Here is a 19,394-nt window from a genome sequence, read left to right on the forward strand (position 1 = left end):
TTGCCCCTTGGATGCCTCATCTCGCACAACATGCAAAACTTTTACGTGGGGATTGTTATTAAAAAAAACTTGCAAAATCTATTCTCAAACTGCTTTTCCTTATACAATAATACATAAAAATATATAGTATGTTAAAGTTAGCATTTGATCAATTTTTCTATTTAATCGTTATTTTTTATGTTTATATCATATGTTATTAATAAATTAATAACTTAACTTATTATATTTATTTTTTTATTTTTAACGTTGTTTTTTTATAATTAATCATGTGCATAGTTAATTGGCTCATATAAAGTGCAATCATTAAATAATATAATATCTAATTTAATTAATTAGTATACTAATATATTTTAATTATACATTAAATTATTTATTCGTATAGTAATCATATTTATTTTACCTAATTTAGGGTTTAAGTATTATGTTTTAATTATTAATTATCTTATTTTTTATATTTTTCTTAGGGCAATAGAAATTGTTTTCCCGTGCACGTAAATGAAGTAGAATGTATGTATTGTAACCCTTCTTTATTAAATTAAGTTTGAACGGGTGAATACTGAGACGCAGTACCATTGCAAGTCCTAACAGTGATGCGGTGCAGCAGAAGTCAGAACGCCTGGCGGCAACTTTTCTTGAACGTGCAGTCGCATAAATGACAAGGCGAAGCTGATACCCGTTCTGCAAAAATTCGAACTCTGCCTTCTTGTTTCTAGTGCTGGGACGTGATCGACGACTGACTACACACAACTTTCCCTGCGGCCTGAGGACCAGTACGGGTATAGAGGCCTGTGATCGAGATGTTTTTTTATTGAAGCATATCTGTTGGTGATCTTTAGAGGAACTTCTTTGTTCAAGAATGGCTCGGGGCGGTCAGGCTTGCTTACGCAGGAAGCCTCAGTTCTTCAAAATTCTTTTTGGAGATTTCTCCAAGCAACTGGTGAGTGTCTTTATGCTTGAAATTCTTGGAAGATAATGTACAAACCTCGGTTCTGAATTGTGCCGGCAAAATGCATACTGCTACTGCAAGATGAAGAGAATCTGAATCCCTAACCTTCTACGGTGGAGGCGGAGAGAGGGATGAATTCGAACTTTCAAGTCTAGGTTGCTTTAAGATTTCGGTTATCGGTTCACAGAAAGTGAAGCACTCTGCAAAATTATCTAGAATGTGTGGAATGCACTTCTTTACATTTGTTCTTGTATCGTTCTTAAGTATAATGCCATAGATATTTTTGTTGAAATCTTGTATTATGATCTATGGTCGCGTTATATCATGCTATCAGTTAAAACATTGTCCCGAGGGGTTAGTGCCCCCAGACAATGATGTCCAGGGAGACTTTGATCTCCCTGAAATTAAAGTATCCAGTATTGAAGTTTCTGACTATAAATTTCCTGTTAGTGAATGTTTCCTGAAAGAAAATATTTTTTATTAGTGAACTGCTGGGTTTAGGTAGTTAAACCAAGAGATTCTAATACCCAAATGGACTTTTAAGACTTCATAAGAATTATTTAAACTTGTGAATCACAAATATAAACACTTAGGTGGATTAGATAGGTGCAGATCATTCCAGCTGAGATTCAGCACCAAAGACTTAAATGTAGCTGCTGCTCTCCAATAAAGATTAAAGTATGATAGATGGAACAACACCGTGACTAACTCTGTAGGAACAGAAAACGCATCAAGATGAATTGAGTCATAGTATAGGGTTGCTGAACCAGTGCAATGCTACATTGCAGATCCTACATCCACTTCATGGTTTCGAAAATTAGGCTAAAATGTGCCTGAGACGGTTTTGAGACTTCCTAAAAAGAAACTGTACATTTCCTTTGGACCAAATTGATAGACATTTTGAACAATATTACCATTTGTTCAGTGTGAGCTGCTTTTTATGTTTAGTGACAATCCAAGTGTAGGTGCAACTACACTATTTAGAACCAAGCAACATCACATAAAACACTGGACGAGTCAAAAAATATTAAAAGTAATGTGAATTTCACAAAATAACTAGAAACATGTGTCTTGTGCTTGAGCCAAAAAGAAAAGGACAACCTTCAACTCTTTGCATAATTGGATGCATATGTTTGCAACAAGATGGACTTGCAAAATCTGAGGTGTGGGAGAGATTAGGGTTTGCAGACTTCTCTATCTTATAATTACATAAATACCTTTAGACAACTAATACAAAATAATACACTTTTTTTTTAATTCATATGACTAAAATGCCCCTAATTGATGACAGAATAGCATTGAATGATAGAATTACCCCTAGAACCTTAAACCTCTCGACAATCCCCCTCAAGTTGGACATTTATCAAGTAAACCTAGCTTGTTACATAACATAGTAAGTTATTTTTTGGAAGTCCCTTGGTGAGTATGTCTTCAAGTTGATCAAAGGATTTCACATGTGGGATAGATATTTTTGCACTCATCACTGCTTCTTGGATGAAGTGATAACTCACTTTTTTATGCTTCGTCCTTTTAGGGAGAATAGGGTTGCTAACAATAAAAATAGCTGTTTTAGTATCACTGAACTACTCCTGAGTCTTTTGAATAAGAAATCCAATTTCTGCCATAAGAGCCTTGACCGACATTTACAAACTGTATATGTCATAACTCTATACTTTGTCTTTGCACTTGATCTACCCAATTCAATTTATTTGTTACTGTTCCATGTTACAAGGTTCCTCCTAACAAATGTGCAGTAGCCACTACTAGATCTTGCCTATCAAGGTTGAAATCGGCATTTTCTGCATTGGGATAACCAACTACATCTAAGTGCTTATAAAGCGTATTCTTTAAACGCATTGCTGGAGTACCTTTTGGATACTTCTAGATCTATGTTATTACTTCATAATGCACTTGCGGAAGACCTTCTAAACTGACTTACCACGCCAACAACATAAGAAATGTTTGGACAAGTTATAGTGATGCATAACAGTTTTCTATCTAACTTTTGTACTTTACCTTTGGATTATCTACATCATGCAACTCAAGGCTTGAATCTTTGGGGTATTTGCTAGGTTGGCACCTAAAATCTAGTCTATTCAACAAATCAATGATATATTTCCTTTGAGAAAGCACAACTTCTTTTCTTTGAGCCACCTTTATACCAAGAAAATACCTTAATTTGCCTAAGTCCTGTGTCTAAAAATTCAGTTTAAGAGACACCCCTTAGTATCCTCAATTCCAACTTTGTCACTCTCAGAAATTGTTAAGATCACAATGCCATTTTCTCTTCAATCTAGTTACAGTCTAGCCTTTACATATACAATTAAGATCATAATGTCATTTTCTCTTTTGCGCATTGTCGAGTGTAGTGCTAGACTGTAACTAGATTGAAGTATTAAGTGTTGCCTAGAAAGATTAGATCAGTTACTTAAGTACTTTAAGTTGTAGCTATTGAGTGGGAAAAAGTCCCATGTTGAGAAGTGTTAAGAAAAAAATGATTGGGTTGTATGGTTGAGCAATAGGTCTCCTAAGTGGCTTGTCGTTTTAGGATAAACCAGGCTCAACCCAATAGTTGTATCAAAGCAGATTGAGTGTATGGGCTAAGTCCCTGTGTGTGATCCTAGGTTATTTGTGTTGTGGGCTTCATGAGGTAGAGCTAGGTTGTTTGTGTGTTGTGGCCACATCGCAAGCCTATTATGTACGCTTGGATTTGGAGGAGAGTGTTGAATGAGAAAAAGTCTACATTGAGAAGTGTTAAGAAAAATGATTGGGTTATAAGGTTGAGCAGTAGGCCTCCAAGTCAATTTGGGATAAAACCATACTCAACTCAATAATAGCCTTATAGGAAGAGTAAAATGTCCTTTAACTTTTGAGTTATGTTATTTTTGGAGAGGAGTTGATCATTTGACCCTGATCTAATTGTTAATGAAGTCGTTCGATGTCACTTTTCTTCTTATTAGCTTTCCGTGAGCTTCTTCCATGATCTCCGAGTACTAAAAAGGTGTTGTTTAACCTATTCTTCCCTCTTATTCTCTTCTTCTTCTTTTTTCCCCTTCCTTATTCATTTGTGATAGAAATTTCCTTGTAGATCTCTATTGTAGACCTCTAATGTTCATCTTTTCCTATCCTATCAACCTCTAATGTCTATCTCCCATCTTTGGATGATTATTTACTACTTTCTACCCTCTCTATGAGCTTGATCGAGTCTGAGAAGGTTCCTAAGGTCTGATAATGTTTGATAGAAATCTTGGGAAGATAATAATGAAAGTTTGTTTGATCTATATTCCTTGGCTTCTTCAGAATGAACGTAACAATAGGATTTTTCGACAAAGAGTTTCTCATTGGACTCATCTTGGAAAGCAAGCACTTTCTCAAATTATTATTTGGCTGAAGTCTCTAGATTTATTCAAGGATATTTGTAGAAATTCTTTGAGAACTTCTTGGACTCAAGTTGTGAGACTCCACAGCTCTTGTCTTCCAACTATGGCCGAAGGGATACGGCCTGAACTTGATGTCATAAAACTCAATTGTGGTGCTTCTTCTCTTGGAAACCCTGGTCCTTTGGGTATTTGAGTGTTTAGAGACTCACCTGGCCAGATTCTTGCATCCTATGTGAATCCTATTGGTAATTCGAATTTCACAACAGATAAATTACTTTGCCGCTTTCATGGACCTCTTCTTACTAAAGGAAATTCTAAAAGTGTCATCAGCTGGTGTTTGGGGAACAAAGCACCTTGGCGTCATTACTGTAATTTTTGTAAAATTCAGGTCCTTTTTGTTCTTGGATTCATGTTCCTAGGTCAGCTAACTATTTTGCTAAAGAGAGGATTTTCCTTCAATCTCTCATTGTTAGAGATCCTCTCTCTTGATTTCTCTTTTTTTTTTCTCTTGGCTTTTAATATACTCGTTTTTTCTCAAAAAAACAAAAAAAAAGTTCAGCTGTTTTTGATTGTTGTGAATGTCTTTGTTGATTAAGCTGGGTGAAGTGTGTCCTCTAGTGCCTGTTTAAGGTGTTTTCTTAAGAGTTTACTACAAGCATATATTTGGGGTGGAAGCCTACTCTAATACCATTTAGAAGTTGCGCCCAAGGCCCATCCTAAAATAGCTAACTAATTTAAGAACCCTCTTTGCCAATTAATAAACCTAAGATTTTTTACTCATTTTGTTCTTTTAGATAAATGGTGTAAGCAGCTAGGTCCAAGGCCCATCCCGAAATGACTAGCCAAGTTAGGAACCCTTTTTCTCCATTAATAAACACAAAATATTTTTAATCGTTTTTTCACATCGAACAATTCTTTTCAAAAGCCTTCCTCATGTCTTAGCCTTTTCTTCTGGATTCCACTACACGTGGACAAGCTGGGGTGGAAGCCTACTCTGATACCATTTAGAAGTTGCACTCAAGGCCCATCCTAAAATAGCTAACCAAGTTAAGAACCCTCTTTTCCAATTAATAAACTTAAGATCTTTTTACTCATTTTTTTATGTAGGACAATTTCAATAAATGGTATATGCCCAAACCTAAATATGCTTAACTATTTATTGACATATATGAATGCAAAGTTATCTATGTTGTTGAAAACAAACCCATGGGTTCTGCCCATAAAAATCTCACAAGTAATTGATAAATGGATTCTTTTGTGTTTTTTATGGGGAAACTTTTCCATTGACAAGTTAAATAACAGTATTTCTTGAAATGTAAGGAAAATATTTTTTTTTCAAATGATGCTGTAAGGAAAATAATATTATTATCATCAAATCAGATAATGTGTTGAAATATTATTGCAGAGGATACCCAAAGCCTTTCTGAAGCACATATCACATCAGAATTCAAAAAGAGCTATTTTAGAGGTTCGGAGTGGTTGCCGTTGGCATGTGAAAATGAGTAAAGACAGCATGTACCTGCAAGATGGATGGGCTACCTTTGTGAAAGACAACTCCTTAGAAAGAACCAATTTTCTTCTGTTTAGTTATGAAGGTAGCTTGCATTTCAAGGTCTTCATTTTCGATGAAACTGCATGTGAGAGACAAAATTCCATGACTGCAAAGAGTTGTCAGGAATCGGTACAAGTAAGGGGTAGACGGGAGATAGTTTCTTTGGGTTTTGATCATCTCTCACAACAAAAATCTTGCAGAGGCTTGAAGAAACCGCATAACTATTGTGGTTCAGTCCCAGGTAAGTAGAGGTATCAATAATCTTGTAATCTATGCAGTCAGGACACTGCAACACCAACTTCTAGTTTTTATCCTCAGTTCAGGAATGAGTCGTTGGTTTTTCAATCAACTTTTATTTTTTCTTGTAATTCAGGTCAACGCAGGTCATCCAAGAGATTAAGTGTGACAGAACAAAAGGACGTCAACCTGTGGAAATTTGAAAGATATCCCACAAGATGCCAATTCTCACCGTGGGAAAAAGAGAAGATTTTGGACACATACAATTCCTTTACATCTAAGTGTCCCTTTTTCAGAAAACGTATGGAGAAATCAAATGTGGGTCAAAAGCCAAGCGGTATGGTAAGTCTGACATACTATTTATTTACTTCATTTTGGTATGAATGGTTCAATTTACATATTGATTACACCTAGGAGTTTTAAGCTAACTTTTCTTATTTTTTAGGTAATACCTTCCTCCTTTTCAAGAAACCACCTTCCTCGACGAAATGTTAAGCTTAGTCTTCGAGATCCAAAGGGGCAATCTTGGAAAGTGAATTATTTAAGTCAATCTAAAGATATTTTAATTGGTGGATGGCCTGCATTTGCTCGCAGTAACAATCTAAGAGAAGGTGATGGATGCATTTTTGAACTTGTGGAGAAATCAGTGATGCAAGTCCATGTTTTCTGGTTGGCTGATGAGCCTGCAACACTACACCATGTGGGGTAGAAAGGTAATGGCACCGGAGTTGGTAAAAACCAGAAAGATGTTCGTTTTGAGCGGTTTTAGCACTTCTTGTCTGTTGTTACTGTGTTTTTTTTTTTAATCTTTAGAGAATGAACTCTTCAAGACTTGGAATTTATTTACGAAGTGAGAATAACTACATAAGACTGCTTGCTTCACTAGTTTTATACAAGAAACTACTAGGTGTTTGCTTTGCAGTTTCTAAAGCTTTATGCAGAACCAACCAGACAGGAAGCTGATGATCATCGAAGTGCTTCCAAAATAAGATTCTCTGAAAATCTGCCCAAATGTCTTTCACCAGTAGCCAATCATGCAAAGCCTTGGTACTGCCCTTGGCTGGAAATATATATCCTTGTTAAATGTGGAATATTTTTCTGGATTATGTTTTTCTAAGAAATATTTAACTTAAAATCGTATTCGTCTACTACTTAGAAACTCCTTAAAAAATTACTAAGATTTTTGTGTATAGTTATGAATATAATTTTGAATAAATGATAGAATAATCATGTTTTGTGTATCATCAAATCGACTAGGATTTGAACTTTAAGCAAGTATTCTTATTTTCACCCCCCTGGCTTGTTTTTTTATCTCCGTCAAGATGCTCTGCTAGGAATGACAAGTAATATTTGTCAAATTTACCAACCAAATCCAATTGATGGCAGCTGCTCACTTGCTTCACTAACAGAAGAACCAAACATGGTTTTTTATGATTACAATAAATGGGCAGAAAAGAGACCCAAAATGAAATGGAAAATTGAAGAGATCGTCTTACATATATACAATACACCAGCTTTTCTTTCACCTATAGAATACAGGTAAAGCTAGTAGAATTCCTGAGATGGAGATCACTCCTGTAACTTCTAATCATACAAAAATTACATCATAAACTTCAGCCCTGCAATGCCAGGAGCTGAAATCAGCATGTTCTCTGCATCCACAACCAATCAATACTTACTTACTTCAATGCCCGCTCCAGTTAAAAAAAAACGGAAGGATGGAATACGAGGTTAGCATTTAGAAATGGTACTACAGTCACAAATCATCTTCTCTACAGTTGTGTCAGGTTTTGTACGTGTTTTACTTGCAATAGATGGCCTCTTAGACTCGCCTCCTCAACCTGTATACAAGTATGTGTTAACCAATGCTTGTGAAATGCAGAAAAAGTAATCATTCCACGCTGAAAATCGCCTAACAAATAACGATTGAAATTGCAAAAATGGAAGCCACAATGCATAAGGATGCAAAGATTATAGAGCTGCAGGAAAATACAGTCCAGAGCTATTTTGGTCATGGTACTCGAGGGTAGTTTACTCATAGGCACTCTCCCACATCTAGGTTGTCATATTTCTCTTTATAGATCAGTTTCATGTTCATCTGGACAGAAGAAATAAATTTCTATTATATCAGTGAGAGGAGCAATTATGTATTATTTTTCACTTGAGAAATATAAAAAAGAGGAATCAAGCTCAGCACCTAATCTGCCTCTTCCCAAAGTGCAGCAATGCTCTTTCTCATGAATCTTTTACTCTTCGATCTCTAAAATCACATCGCTTTACATGGTGTCAGAGGGGAAAGTCGTCTGGTAAAATCTTTCTAATCTGTTGCCCTTCTTTGTTCTGCGCAGAAAATTCCCGTGGGAAAAATTCTGATTTCTTTTCTCTGAGAGGTTAAGATATTTCCTATTGGTTACAAGTGCTGCAAAAAAGATAGGTGATATCCGGACTGGTGTGGTTGCATCTGTGTTGATTGTCAGTAGTAAGAATCTGCTCCCTGGCAGTCCATAAGAAGAATTTGATTTTGTGTGGAGCAGAGAGTATCCAAGCAGCGGTGGCGTCATGCTTAAAGGCGCTGAATTTGATTTTGTATGGAGCAGAGAAGAATGCACCTTCCTGCCCTTGGCTTCTGTCAAACTCAATGGATAAAGACAGTCTGGAAATTGCCACACAAATCAGCTACTTAGAAGGACCCCGACCTGAATGGGTCTTCTCTGCATTTCTCAGCCGAACTTCTTAAGACTGGACGATCATTTGAAACACAGCTTTGGTGCTACCATCAACCGGAGTTCAGATCATACCTCAGAACTATGTGACTGGATTTTCCTCCTTTTGGAGACTGACATACACTCCCAATGTCTCCTTTCTTGGAGATACTCAAAGGCCATCACATCTGGGTAATCCGGAGGTTTACCAAACCTTTTTATCTTCTTAGGACTCCAAGTTCTCCAATTCCCAGCTCTTCGGTGGGTGAATGGCAAAGATACACCCCAACGGGGCCATTTGGATGTTCTACCAAGATATTGGGCATCCCAATCGAAATCTAGTTGGATAAGGCATTTCCAGCTTTAACTAAGAACGATCGGCAACACGGAAGATGAAAACAGGTGTCACAGGCACTAGTCCTAGCGAGCTTACTCAATTCACCCTAATTGGGTGTGACTCATCCTTCGCATCCGTAGCTCATCTCATTCTAGCCAGTGAAGACCATTTTGATATTCAAATTTCGAATCCTAATTGGGCATTACTTCCCCACTCTCACCTGGCAAAAATTCAACTCCAGTAACTATTGTCAGCAGTTAGGTGAATCCAATGCAACCTGACACAGTTGACCATCCTACACCTCCATTTCACCAGCCAACCAATCCTCTCCTACAGACATCAAACTCAACTACTTTTCCACCAAAATCAGTACTGAATGCACAAACCTCAACCCCATTACATCAAACTAATTCCATAAACTCCACCAAGTCAGCCGGAAGCAATTGATTCCACCCATCAGAAATTATGCTACCATGAATCTCATAACCCTCCCGCCTCATAAACCACAACCTACCAAACCAGACCCCAACCATTGGGAAAGTTGGAGAAAGACCCCCCATCCCTGCAAACAATACTCCACGGCATAACTATACACACCCGCCAGCGTTCACCTTGTTCTCTCAAACACATGTGAGGAAAATCAAAACCTTCTTCCCCAGATAATGCATATGTCTCCCCTTTCACCGCTGGTTAAATCATGAACTCTTTACCTTTTCGAAGCCCCGATTCCTCAACTCATAACCCCACCTCTCCTAAAGATGATGCATCAGGGCCCTACCATCTTTGACATCTATAGTTGATTAGTATAGTGATGTGGATAGCCATGGTGTATGTAACATGTATACTGATGTGGATAAAATATTTTATGGTTGAATTTGGGTTTGCAATGAAGAGCTTATGGTGAAATAATCAAATGGGTATCTTCATTATTAGAAATCCGATGTTCCATGAGAGGACTAAACACATAAAAAATGTTGTGATACATGGGAAGAGAGTGCCTCTATGGATTCAATCATCAGATCAGTTAGGAAATTTCTTTACTAAGGCCCTTGGTAGAAAGGAATTTGGAACATTTTGTAATAAGCTAGAAAGATTTTGTATATATGCTCCAACTTGAGGAGAGTGCTGAAAAATACTATCTAGGGGTACTTTGGTCAGTTGAATGAAGGATAGTTTAGTAATATGCTCTCTCACATTTAGGCTTATCGCTTTACATGATTAGTTTCCTGTTTATGTGCTAAGAAATAAGTTATATTTCTATTGTATTAGTGAGAAGAGCCATTATGTACTTTTGCATGTGTTTTACTCAAGTGAAATGTAAAAGAGAGAAGGGGTCGACTCAATCCCTAATCAGCCTTTTCTCAAAGTAGGCACCCCTGGTTTTCTTCTCTCTCTCTCTTTCTCTCTCCCTCTTTCTCTCTCTCTCTCTCTCTCCCTCTCTCTCATCTCTCAAATTATGCCACTTTACAAGCACAAATTTCAGCATATATCTTTCATTGCTCGCAAGTTCTTCAACAAACAATTTCAACATATAAAGAATCTTTCTCCTTTTCTTTTCTCGAGAAAACTGATAGATAAAGAATTTGAGCCATAATTATACGTATTATGAGATTCCAAGTTCTTACTACACAATCCCTAGGTTGGAATGACCGTTGTGTGGTATTAGCAGCTCTAAGTTTTGATGGAAAAGTGGGGTTACCCTTGTTACCTGCACTGCACCTATAGATGATAAGAGATCCTTGCATCGAGCTAGCAGAGCTCGTTCTTGTGCAGCAACCCTCGCTAGATCTGCCACCAAGGAATTCATTCCTTCCACCTGGTATAGATCATGCAGAAAAAGCATAAATTGTGACAGCCATGATAGTGAAATTTTGTCCTGGGTAATAATATTAATAATAACCCTTGATAGATAAGCCAGTTGTTGTAATAAACAGTACAATCTTATTTCATGCAATAAAATTTGGATTTTAAAAATTAATGGACAAGAAAGAAATGTGAATGAACAGTCAGTGCTGATGGAAAGGCATCTCCCTGCTTCAAAGAAAGTTTGACAGAGAGAGAGAGAGACAGAGAAGACAGGTTTAGTCACTTCTGCACAACTGGTTAACTTGCCAAGACTCCATTTTATGCCTTCAAAGTGATATAGAATTCTTCTGGGAAAAAGCATCTCTAAAGAAAAATGTTCAAGCATTCAAAGAAGCATCCCCTTCAACAATCTTTTTAAAAGAATAAATTTAGTTAGTTTGGAAGATTTTGAAAATTATAGCACAATAAAATTCTAGAAAACCCAGAAACTGCACCAGAGTCGAGTAAAATTCCTGAGAAAGGAACCAAGTCTCATCTCCTGAGTGAGTCAAGCTCAACAAGATGCATCATGAGCTAACTCTAAAAACTGCTACAAACAATTTGAAGATGTTGATGGGAGTGGTTCTTCAAAACCCTCCTTCAGTTAAAGCCGGTCAAATACCTCAGCCTGGAAAGGATCCTCAGAGTGGTTCATAATAGCATGTACAATCAAATTCTAACACAGGTGAAGTTGGATGGTAAGACTCATAGTCTAGGAAGATATCTTTGAGGAGGTTATTCTCCCTTCATAAACCATTTATCTTGCTGCCAAAGCAGAGATTAGAGAAGAATACGAAAGTAAATTATAGCAAAGCTATAGAAGAGGCAGACTCCACCTTTGACAACAAGAAGCATATTGATGACCCCATTGCCTGCATCATATCAACAGCTGAACCAATAGCGACTTTTACTTTCTGGATATCAGCCTGTAGAAGAAGAATAAAACAAATTACTACAATAAGATACCAACTAGTTCATTTTCGAAAAAAGATAACTAGTGTCACTTTTCTTGGACATCAGTCCAGTACAATTTGATGATGCTAAAATACCTTTGCCCCTTCAGCTACCGGAAGCCGAAGAGTGCTGGCCTTAAGATCTTCAATTGTCCTTGATAAACAGTTTGAGTGCTCTCTTTCCACAAGAACCCACTCTTCAAGATAAGGCAGCTGCATTCAATCAAATACAAATATGTTTGACAATGGAAATAAAAATATAGAGAGTTTATTAGACAACCTTAAATAATCTTTTCTTCAATGAATTTTCTTCATCATTCTCCAAAAAAAAAAAAAAAAAAAAAAAAAAAAAAACAGAAAAGAAGAAGATCTTATCCTCTCAAAATACAGCCAGAGTTTCCCATATCTTGTTAGATATCGTAATTCAGGGGTATTTTAGTTGGGCAGACTAGGCATTGTCTTCTCCATATACTGGTTTCTTAGTTTTTTATGTTTAGTGTCTTAGAAAAAGGGGTATACACATCTTTTGGGTGGCAACTTCTTTTGTCCCCTCTCTTCCTTCTGTTGTCTCTACTCGCTTATTCTAGATTGCATAATGCAGGTTTATTAGGCCCTAACTGCAATTCTACATTATATCATTGCCGGTTTAGGTCCTACTAAGATCTTTACAAGCTTCTTCTCCCTTCTCCTACACCAGTGTCAGCTTTTTATGAAGAAGGACTCAATTTTGTTTTCTGCTGAAAAGTTCTAGAGAAGTTCATTGCTTTGAAAGCTTCAGAGTCACCATAATAGTGGTATCTTCTTATTGGTCATCTGTCCTCAATTAAGCTACATGAACTTCTTCTTCTCTCTTCCGCTTTCTCTCAGGTGCTGCTCTTCATATTTTGATTCAATCCTCTTCCTAAGAGTGAAGCTATTGTTTTAAGAAGTCCAAAAAAACTTACGGATTTTTTTTCTGGTAACAGATTAAGAAGGTTAGAGTCACAGAAATTTCTAATTTTGGTCATTAAATGAGCTCAGAACTACTGACACCTAATCCTCATTGCTTAAGCGTAAAACGAGGGTTGCAACTCTTGTAGCAGATTATATAGTTCAATTTGATCTGAACTCAGCCACCAAATCTCCAAGTAGCTTAACAAGGATTTAGTCTTTCAATCTCCAAGTAGCTTAACAAGGATTTAGTCTTTCTTCTTCAGTCTTTCAATACTCGTAGGTTCTTTAGTTGCTCAAAAAATTTCAAGTAACTTTTTTGTGCTATTTGACAGCATCCAAGGGCTCTATATGCTCTAGATTTGAAGCTTACTTGATGTTATATTATGGAGAATGGCTCAACTAATGGATTGAATATTTTATGAAGTCAACGTTTCCTTGAAGTTATCTTCATGGTTCACGAAATTGAAGAAGTCTGCATTCATCTTAAGCAAATGCTCTTGATGAAGCACAGCACAACTCCTAGTGAGATACCTTTTCCCCTCCCCTCTCTTGTCCATAATTTGTTTTCCCTGACTAGGCAACAATTCTCTTAACAATAATAATGAAATTAGGAAGTTTGATTGGCTGAACGGATGTTCATTAGAAGTAATGGGAGTGAAAACTGAGGACCAGAGTGAGAGAGAGCGAGAGGAGAGATGAGAGGAGAATCAAGAAGAGAGGAAGACAAAATTGGGATGCAACCGGTGACATCCAAGGAAGCAAGCAGAAAGGAGAGGGCAGCTCTAGGAGGGTCAGGCTTCGAAAGGCAATCCAGTGACCAGTAACCAGCTTGAGCAAGGAGAAGAATTGCACGAAGTTCGTCAAAGAAATACAAGAAAGCAGAGGAATGGCACAAAGCATGAGGGCAAAACAACTTAAAGATATGGAGCACAATACTCACCATGGAAGAGAGAACCACTCAGTTGGGCAAAGAAATCCGTGCCACTTTGCGAAATGGCACAAAAAGATACTTCATTAACATCCCATGAGCAGCATGCACTAGCTTCATGAAGCAACTAGGCAACACCGCCCAAGATCCCCATGTTGGAGCTAGAACTAGGGAACTTTGGACTAGCAGTTAGTTTCCTACTTCTCTCTTCCAATAAAGAGAAAAGTAGGGAGCAAGATAGTCCAATGCCAAGCATATACAATAATGGCTCAGATCCACATCCCAGAGATGACTGAAACGGGATTTGGGTGGAACAATCACAAGGACAGCCCCATACCAGATAGGAACCAAATACCAAACCATGAACTGAAACTCAATTTCCCCTTGGCAAGGAAAAGCTGGAATTGGAGGACTAATAAAACACAGTGAATGATTATGCTAGCCTCATACTCAGGTCCCTAAGGTATTTCAAACTCTATATGAGGCTAGAAATGCATGCTCTACTCCAAGGGTTAATCATCTTCCGAGACCACCTAAGTGATAAGTTTTTAATTGAGGGCAACTCCAAAGTAGTGATCAGATGGTGTTCCACGAAGTCAGACGCTCCTTTGTTGCCACTGGAAGACTTACTATGAAATTGTAGACGTTTTTCTTTGTGATTGCTATTGGAATCATGTACCTAGATCAGTTAATTCCTCAGCTGACTCTCTAGCCAAACAAGGAATCTCCCTAGTTCTAATGGGAGATCTTCTTCCTTAATCTTGCATTTTGTTGCTGACTTGCCTTGAATGAAATTCGTTTCCTCAAAAACAAAAATAATGAAAGGAGGGAGATCGGCAGTTCCTCTTTGGGGGGGAGGGGGGTGGAGAGACACAAGTAGCATTCTTTTAGAACACTTAATTCTAGCGCATAAGGCTATGAAACTATTGCAATCAGCAAAGCAAGGTCCCTGATGGTCCTCTTGTACATTATATAGTAACTACAAACACCTGAAAGGATCTGCCTCCTGGCACAAAACAGAATGGTTTAAAAAACTTTTAAGAACTTGCTTCATAAACTTCACCTGTTAGTAACTTGATAGGAACTAGGAAATGTCAGACATACTGGATCATCTCACATCCTCCTTAAACGAAAGCTAAATAACAAAGCTCTTTTTTTTTCCAAAAGACAGCAAGAAATGAGATTATATTGAGAAAAGGAGGAGTACAAAGGTCCCCCTTGGAGGAAATATAACAAGGAGGAAAGGAAAGAAAAAAGAAGCTAAAAGTGAAGGAACAAACATAAAAAACGAAAAAAAAGTAAGAAAGGAAAAAGCTTTTAAGTGGGAGCAAACAGGATCCAGCCTCTAAGAACAAGGTGCAGATGAACCCGGTTCCTTACAAGAGAATTAGCCAAGAGACAGCTTCCTGAAAGGATCTGCCTCCTGGCACAAAACAGAATTGTTTAAAAAATTTTAAGAACTTGCTTCATAACCTTCACCTGTTAGTAACTTGATAGGAACTAGGAAATGTCAGACATACTGGATCATCTCACATCTCCATAAACGAAAGCTAAATAACAAAGCTCTTTTTTTTTCCAAAAGACTGCAAGAAATGAGATTATATTGAGAAAAGGAGGAGTACAAAGGCCCCCCTTGGAGGAAATATAACAAGGAAGAAAGGAAAGAAAAAAGAAGCTAAAAGTGAAAGCTAAAAGTGAAGGTACAAACATAAAAAACGAAAAAAAGTAAAAAAGGAAAAAAAATTTAAGTGGGAGCAAACAGGATCCAGCCTCTAAGAACAAGATGCAGATGAACCCGGTTCCTTACAAGAGAATTAGCCAAGAGACGACTTCCCAGAGGTATGCTCCCAAGAATATCTGGGAATCAATGCCAACAATCTAATCATGATGATCTCTATTTCCTCAATTTCACCTTTTCTATACAGATTAAATAGAAAACGAATAGGTTCAACTACAAGAAAAAAAAAAAAGGGTACAGTGGAGCTAAGATCAATTAAACCAAGCAATGAGAGTAATATACAAGGACAAGAGTTAAAAATTAAAGCTTCAAGAAAATGAAGTAAAGAGGAGGGAGATAAACCAGAAGATGATGCTTTCCAAATCACTCGAAAGAAATATATTTGAAAATTATTATGATATAGATTTAGATTCCAAGGGGACATACATATTTTTCAGTAGATAGGTATCAATTAGTGGGGCAAAAATAATCAAATATAAATCTAACTCATCTGCGCTGGTATGTAAAGCAGAGTATGTATTCAAGTCTTACTTGTCCCTTGAGGATTGTGATTAGCTTCAGAGTTTGCCTCCAAGACTGTAGCTGGATTCTTTTAACAGTAACAGAATTACGGAGTTCTGAAGTAGCAACCCACGCGTTATATAGATTTCTCTGAGTAAAAAGTAAAACTTTAGGAAATAAATATGTATGATAATACCAAAGATTAATGGATAACTAATTAATTTCCTTTTGAATGTGTGAACTAGATACACTGAATCAGCAAAACTCAGAAGAGCATTTCCAACAAAATTATGAATTTATAATAAACAAAAACACATGCACTTGAAAGTATGTCATCTGATTTTATACAAAAGAAGAAAAAAAAGTCATCAGATGTGCCTGTCATTAGACGTGCCTATGTGCCAACCTGCAGGAAGATATAGATTTATATGCACAAAGACCTTGCTTTAGTCAAGGATGAGCCAAGCAGACATTAAGAAAGCAATATAAATCCTTCTTTTATTGTGCATTGACAGAGAAATTATTGTGCTCCAAAATAGCCTCTTAAAGAAGTCCTCTGACCTCCAAAAATAAAGTGCAGGCTTAGAAGCCCTCTTTCTGAGAACTCTTACAACCTCCCTTCCTGGATTACAAGGAAAACAACTTCACTAAAGTTTTAAGATGGTACAAAATTTGAAGCTGACATCACCTTCTCAGTAAGCCCTTATGACCACGTTTGATGTCACTCACACATTTGCAGCTTTCACCTCTTAAATTATGGTGACAAAGAAGCTAAGCTGTCATCTTTGACCTCGCTTTCCTAAAACCAAGTCTACTGAAGTAATCATCCTCCTGGATATCAATTGCCGTTGCCATACGTTCCACAGGATCACAATGCAAAGATCAATAATAGATTTAACCAGATCTCACAATGCAAGGATCACATGCCATACTGAGTTTTTTTGCCTTTTCCATTGATGAGGGACTTGGTTCTCTTGTACTCTTTCCTAGTCTTTAATAAGATTTATCCACTGCTAAAAATACAGTATTAACTCGCTTAGAGTATATTTTTCTATCGCAACATTTTCTAGACGACTGTTATCCAGCTTCCAATATCTACAAGATAATAATACAAGGTAGACATATGGAACCTCTACTGAAGATGAATAATTTCTGGAAGCATTAAGAAATGGGATAGGGAGAAGCACTCAGATGCAACAAATCAAGAAAAACCAACTGTTGGGGTTCGGTCTCGTAAATTTACTCCTCCCTAGCAAAACACACTTCCCCGCATATTGCAGGGCAATAAAACAAATATGCGTACAATTATCTGTACATCACTCGGTTACAAGCAAGGTGGATTACTAAAACAATTTCAGAAATTAAACAAACCCATACCTTGGCCGTCAATCTCTGCACAGATAAAGCAGCATTGGCTCTTGCATTAGCAAACTGCCATTGCAAGTGCCGATTATACAAAAGCCTCAAGAGATGGGCATCTTCAATTTTACTCTCTCCCATTTTCCCTCTTCGAACATCCAGTGAAAAACTCAGTACGGACGGGGTACCATTGCTTAACTGACTAGTACTGGAACCTGATGCTGGGGACCTGACCCGTGAAGGGCTAGGTATGCCCCTAGCAGGGGAAGAAGTTGAAAGCTTGCTTGGCGAGGCAGGCCTTGCAGGTCCCCGGAGAGGCGACGAAAGTCCCCTATTAGTACGAGGAGAGGAGACAGGACTATCTGAATATATCTTTTTGGTGGTGCCAATCTTCGGAGAAGATGTGTCGTGCAGTCGCCTAAGCCTACTGTTTGTCTCCTGCCAAAACCTGGCCGGAACTGCCATTCGGCGTGGAGTGGACCTGCCACCTCCAACTCCAGCAGTCTCTGAAACTCCTGAGTTGCTGCCAGAGGAAACACTCTCAGTATCGGAGGTGGCAAGTTCCTGGGCGCTGACGCAATTTGAAGCATCAAAAGACGCCCGGACTGCCGCACTCGGCGTGGCAGCAACTCTCGTCGTCTTCTCCGCAGTACAGTCTAAACTTCTGGTTAGTTGATTTGACTGGCGCGACCTCGCAGCGGGCCATCTATGGTGTTCCAGTGGCTTAGAGTTCTCTGACTGCCGCGAGCCATCCGTCTTCCCCCGCAGCGGCGTGATCTTACGGCTACGATCCAGCGTAGCTGCGGCCGTGGTGGACGAATTGGGGGCAGGTTTTTGCTTGCTGATGGGTAGCGAAAATGATTCCCCCTGGAACGAAACGGAGAGACTTCGAGTAGATGTCCACAACAACTTGGCAGCATCTGTTGGTCCCGCGCCGGTAGAAGAACGCCGGCGCTCAACGGACTGTGACCGCTTGAGGGACGGCTCCGTTAACGGCGTTGTCCGAGAAACCAGTGGCGACGGGCACCTCCGGGAAGAGGACGGAGTGGAAGGGGTGGACAAGTACCTTGATGTAACTTCACGGCCTTTGGGCCGTTTCGAGAGAAACCCACCATTGTCCTTCTCGGAAGGAAGAAGAGGGGGTCTCGATGGCTGGTTTCTTGTCTCGCCCTCTTGCTGGGTCTTCGCAGTCGGCGTCGCAGAAATTGCAGCCACCATTTTCTCTTTCTCTCTCCTTGTCTCTCACTTCACTGCTGACCCTCTTTCCCTTTTTCAGTACCACAGCTCAACCCCCTCTCTTTCTCCTCTCCATGGCTCCTCACTCACTCAAATCTCCACAACACACCTGCCAAAAAACCCCCATTAGAGGCAATGCAGACCAGCTTCTCCTACAACAATCACTCACTCCATCGCATATCTGCTCAGCAATGTCTGTTCCTCCCTCCGTTCTTCCAGAGACTGTGAAGAAGCAGACGGATGAAATATAATACACGCGAGAGAAAAGAGAAACAGAAATAGAAAGAGTTCATTACGGTTTATTTTTCGGCAATGGGATATGTTCACGCACCCGCCGGAGAAAGAGGGGCGTGGTTAAGGGGAGATTTGTGAGCATAAATGTCGTGGTCAATGAAAGCAGAAAAAAATAAGTGGAATCTAATTACATGGAAATTAAATACATATATTTATACTTGATAAGCAAGCTACTGTTATTGGCATTCGCAAGGAGAGTGACGAAGGGGGAAGGTGAGAATTAAGCTCTTCTTGGTTCTTCAATCTTCAACTACAAACAAACGGCTTCTTCTTTAGTTCAACCTTTTCTTTTGTTTAGGTAGGTAATAAGTGGCCAAAACTAATCTAACTTTTGCCAAAAGCTTATATTAGATTACAAGTTTCACTTTAGTTGAACTACACATTGTACTCGTGAAAGGAACAAGGAAGAACCAAAAGTGGAGAGTCTTGGATCATCCCCGATCCTCCCTGGGG

The 19,394-nt window shown here is 38.5% G+C and overlaps 2 protein-coding genes across 4 annotated transcripts; one reads left to right on the top strand and one right to left on the bottom strand.

Annotated features, from left to right (window-relative positions):
• Positions 1 to 614: 614 nt before the first annotated feature.
• LOC137952035 (B3 domain-containing protein Os01g0723500-like) lies at positions 615 to 7,036 on the top strand. 3 transcript variants are annotated; one of them, XM_068799096.1, is made up of 4 exons: positions 615 to 937; positions 5,732 to 6,119; positions 6,252 to 6,452; positions 6,561 to 6,693. In XM_068799096.1, exons 1-4 carry the CDS (start codon positions 857 to 859, stop codon positions 6,608 to 6,610), a joined length of 720 nt encoding a protein of 239 aa, XP_068655197.1. In that variant the 5' UTR covers positions 615 to 856; the 3' UTR covers positions 6,611 to 6,693. The 3 variants fall into 3 exon arrangements, with proteins under 3 accessions (XP_068655197.1, XP_068655194.1, XP_068655196.1); XM_068799093.1 differs by having other exon boundaries at positions 619 to 937; positions 6,252 to 6,457; positions 6,561 to 7,036; XM_068799095.1 differs by having other exon boundaries at positions 619 to 937; positions 5,732 to 5,921; positions 6,252 to 6,457; positions 6,561 to 7,036.
• A 476-nt stretch (positions 7,037 to 7,512) lies between these two features.
• On the bottom strand, positions 7,513 to 18,893 carry LOC137951684 (QWRF motif-containing protein 2-like). Its single transcript, XM_068798525.1, has 6 exons — positions 17,430 to 18,893; positions 16,083 to 16,202; positions 12,049 to 12,165; positions 11,836 to 11,925; positions 10,863 to 10,970; positions 7,513 to 7,956 (listed from the first exon to the last, which is right to left on the bottom strand). The coding sequence occupies exons 1-6, from the start codon at positions 18,627 to 18,629 to the stop codon at positions 7,888 to 7,890; spliced, it is 1,704 nt and encodes a 567-aa protein (XP_068654626.1). The 5' UTR covers positions 18,630 to 18,893; the 3' UTR covers positions 7,513 to 7,887.
• Positions 18,894 to 19,394: the final 501 nt, after the last annotated feature.

Source organism: Aristolochia californica, unplaced genomic scaffold (assembly GCF_029961685.1).
Source record: "Aristolochia californica isolate CCGP_79_NKW_82.1479 unplaced genomic scaffold, dmAriCali1.0.hap1 SCAF_15, whole genome shotgun sequence".
Lineage (NCBI taxonomy): Eukaryota > Viridiplantae > Streptophyta > Magnoliopsida > Piperales > Aristolochiaceae > Aristolochia > Aristolochia californica.

Coding starts and splice junctions, on each gene's coding strand:
- LOC137952035 (XM_068799093.1), top strand. CDS start 857: ATGGCTCGGGGCGGTCAGGCTTGCTTACGCAGGAAGCCTCAGTTCTTC. Junction 938..5,731: donor GAGATTTCTCCAAGCAACTG/GTGAGTGTCTTT, acceptor ATATTATTGCAG/AGGATACCCAAAGCCTTTCT. Junction 6,120..6,251: donor CTATTGTGGTTCAGTCCCAG/GTAAGTAGAGGT, acceptor CTTGTAATTCAG/GTCAACGCAGGTCATCCAAG.
- LOC137951684 (XM_068798525.1), bottom strand. CDS start 18,629: ATGGTGGCTGCAATTTCTGCGACGCCGACTGCGAAGACCCAGCAAGAG. Junction 16,203..17,429: donor TGCAGAGATTGACGGCCAAG/GTATGGGTTTGT, acceptor CTTTTTACTCAG/AGAAATCTATATAACGCGTG. Junction 12,166..16,082: donor TCACAATCCTCAAGGGACAA/GTAAGACTTGAA, acceptor GATTGAATGCAG/CTGCCTTATCTTGAAGAGTG.